General features: G+C 39.2%; 1 protein-coding gene across 1 annotated transcript in view; it reads right to left on the bottom strand.

The window, feature by feature from the left end:
• The window catches only part of UTP20 (UTP20, small subunit (SSU) processome component, homolog (yeast)), a 109965-nt gene that overhangs the window by 72126 nt on the left and 34184 nt on the right, over window positions 1–3655 (bottom strand). The window contains exon 19 of the mRNA XM_011936931.1: window positions 662–847. Coding sequence (XP_011792321.1) covers window positions 662–847 — 186 coding nt within the window. The remainder of the gene's footprint in view (window positions 1–661; window positions 848–3655) is intronic.

The following is a 3655-nucleotide window of genomic DNA, read 5'->3' as shown; positions in this document are numbered from 1 at the left end:
AAAAAAAAAAAAAAAAAATCTGCACCAATCCAGGAGACCTGAGACAGTCAATTCAATCATCAAGTAAGCTGAAGTTACTTCTAAAAGCACGATCACTTCTGCTTTTAGGTTTCTAACAATTTAGGTAAAAGAACAACTAAGAGAATAAGAAAGAGTGTAACAACAGCATGAGAAAAAAGTAACCAGTAGGAGACAAGTTAAAAGGCAGAGAAAAGTGCTAACAGGATGATGGGGAAGGTAGGTGGAAGGAAAAAAAAAGTGCTAACATGATTATTTATAAGAAAAAGGATGTTCCATTACATGTTCCCCTAGGATGCAAACACAATACCCTCACGCTGGGAAAGTGAACGACAAAGGTCAAAAGAACATCCAAACACTCCAGGTCCCAAAGTTCTCATCTACAAAAAGGAGCTCAACTAGACGACTCTCAAAAGTCCCCCAAACTAACATTATGTGGTTAACCAAGAAAAAACTAATAATAAGTAACCAACCAAAAAACTTGGAAGACTGACTGTTTTAGGCTGTTAAAGAAAATCCCAGGAAGATGTAGTGCTTATGTAAATAATTATCTGAGTAGTTGATTTTGTATAAAGCCATAGAGACCTCTTCCTGTTCCTCCTAGAACTGTGGATCTGTGATCTTTCAGCAATGGTGAACTTACTTTGCTGCGGCTCTTCTTGTCTTTTTCTTCTGTGGGGATTCATCCTGGGGCACTGCCTCTTCCTCCAACTCTTCATCATCTCCTTCGGCAGGTTCCTCTTCAATTTCCTCTGCCACCATCCCTTTGCCTTTTCTCCGCAGATCCTGCGTTGGAGCAACTTGCAGATCTGCTGGGTAATACTCATTGCTACCGTGGAAAGAAAGTCACAGGAGACTGATCAAGAATGCACACCAATCTGAAAGGTCCTGATTCTGCTCATGAGAGATGTCCACAGCTCACAGATTCACACACTGAAGAGACATCAGTGGCACCTTAGTCAAGCTTCCACAATATTACTCTTTTTTTAATTTGGCCCTTCTTTAGTATGCTATTTGACAAGCCAATCACTAACTGTAGAAGATAGCCCATTCCACTGTTATGCTATTGAAAATATTTGAAATGTCTACTTTGGACTAAGTGGAAATCAGCCTCCCTGTCTCTGGAACCATCACTGGGGGATGAGGGGTTAGGGATGTATGATATTAAATGATTAAAGTATAGCATTAGGACTGTGCTGGTCACTTTCCATCAGATACATTCTACTTTGCCAAAGTTCTCTTGAAAGTATCGTAGCACCACAAAATTTAGTCCTCCAGGTATGGATTGATAAGACAGATGGAACTACCATCTCCAGAAAATTTTTGAGCAGCCACAACATGACAAAGATTGAAACTGAATGTCCATGTAATGAAAATCAATGAGTTTTTATGTTTTATCTCTTCTTTTTTTTTTTTTTTTTTAGCCTCGCGTTTTATCTCTTCTTAGCTTGTGCAGCTAAGCTTAATACAGTATTCAGTTTCTTATTAAATTTCATCCTTTATTTTTAGTCCAATGTTGCAATTAATGAATATTATCTTGAAGTCTGTCATTTAATGCATTAGTTTGTGTCACTTTCATTCACTCATCCAAACAATTAACCTTTTGTTGTCTATTGAATGCAGGGCACTGGGCTAAAGATGCTAGGAAACTGATTGGATGGCCTTTCAAGTCTTCACTCAAAAACACACTGATAAAATAGGATAGCACCCTACCAACCCTCCTAAAAGAAACTCTAGCTTAGCCCAAGTTAACCTCCAGATCAATAACATTAAACTACAATCTGAGGGCTGGGACACTATGGTACTGGGTATTTTCATCTAGCAGAATCTAGCACTTAATAAATCAAAAACTGGATGAATGAAACAAGTAAAGTTTCTGCAAGTTACAAACTACACCATCATCCACTTAATAACATACCTATTATACTTGCAACATTCAATCAACCACATATTACATTTTCTGTAACCTTTATCTCCATGAACAGCATGTTCACTCTTTCATCTATTAAATAAAACAATTCACATAAAGCATCTATAAGAGTGCCCAGCACACAGTAAGTACTCACTAAATATAACCTTTTATTAGCATGCTGTTGCCATTGTTAGTCATTTGTTCTTGTTCCTGGTTTGGTTCATCTCAGAGAATGTTTACAAGGGATTCACAAATTAGTTGAAACATATTTAGAAATATAAATTGCTAGCCAAAAAATAAAAAGTCTATAATATACTTCAAAGTCATAATTCAAGGTGACATTTGGGTTTTTCATTAGTTCAGATCATCTATAAATGTATTATTTACAGGTAATCCATGCCAACCAGTATTAATTTAAACATTTCTTAGAATTGTGTATCTTTAGTCTCTAAATCTTTCTAAACTCAGAGACCCACTCCCTGTTACAGGCTCCTGTTTCTACCTCTACCCCACAGCATCTCGTACCGTTAAAGTGAGATCTTATCCTTAAGTTATGGGGTAAACTAATTCTTTAGGGAAAAACTTGGAAAATTAACATGGTATGAAGTTTATATGCTACTAATACTACAAATGCCAGCTGGCATATGTACAACCCTTGTAATTAAAAAAACTGATAAACGTTATTTTATATAACCCTCAAAACAAAGCAAAAAAAGCTAAACATCATTCTTATTCTACAAATTTATGCCCAATTATTTGAAAAAGAGAAAATCATTGCTCCTCTGCCACTATATCTACTGACCTGCTACATCTTTGCTTTTGCTTGTGCCTTGCCAGAATGAATTATTCATGCAAACCTTTGAATTTATGCACTATATCCATCTCCTCTTACCTATTTGAGACATGATTCTAGCCTTTTATTTTTGTTTTAGACAGAATCTCACTCTGTCACCCAAGCTGGAGTGCCGTGGCCTGGGTTCAAGCGATTCTTCTGCCTCAGCCTCCCAAGTAGCTGGGACTACAGGTGCAGGCCACCAGGCCTGGCTAATTTTTGGATTTTTGGTAGAGACAGGGTTTCATCATATTGGCCAGGCTGGTCTTGAACTCCTGACCTTGTGATCTGCCCACCTCGACCTCCCAAAGTGCTGGGATTACAGGTGTGAGCCACCGCACCTGGCTGGTTCTAGCCCTTTTATCCTTTCTTGCATTACCAATTTTCCCTTTCCATCTGGATCATTTGCAGTGGTATCACATACATACACACTGTTAACTCTTTTTCTGGGAGCAGAGACAAAGTCTCATTCTGTCTCTGTCGCCCAGGCTGGAGTTGCTGTGGCACGATCTCAGCTCACTGCAACCTCTGCCTCCAGGTTCAAGTGATTCTCCTGCCTCAGCCTCCCGAGTAGCTGGGACTTAAGGCACACACCACCATGCCCAGCTAATTTTTGTATTTTTAGTAGAGACGGGATTTCACCAGGCTGGTCTTGAACTCCTGATCTCATGTGGTCTGCCCACCTAGGCCTCTCAAAGTGCTGCGATTACAAGTGTGAGTCACTGTGCCCAGCCAACGCTGTCTTAACCTCAACAACAGCTCCCTCTCTGCCCCCACGTTTCCCTCCACCTACATCCCTATGTCTGCTTCTTTTTCACTACAAAAACTTGCTGTTTTCATTTTTCTTTTCCTCTTTCTTGAGTTTTTTTTTTGAGATGGAGTCTCGCTCTGTC

The sequence above is a fragment of the Colobus angolensis genome, unplaced genomic scaffold, assembly GCF_000951035.1.
Source record: "Colobus angolensis palliatus isolate OR3802 unplaced genomic scaffold, Cang.pa_1.0 Scaffold10, whole genome shotgun sequence".
Classification (NCBI taxonomy): domain Eukaryota; kingdom Metazoa; phylum Chordata; class Mammalia; order Primates; family Cercopithecidae; genus Colobus; species Colobus angolensis.
Note: the sequence above shows the minus strand (reverse complement) of the source record. Positions and strands in the feature narration are given on the sequence as shown.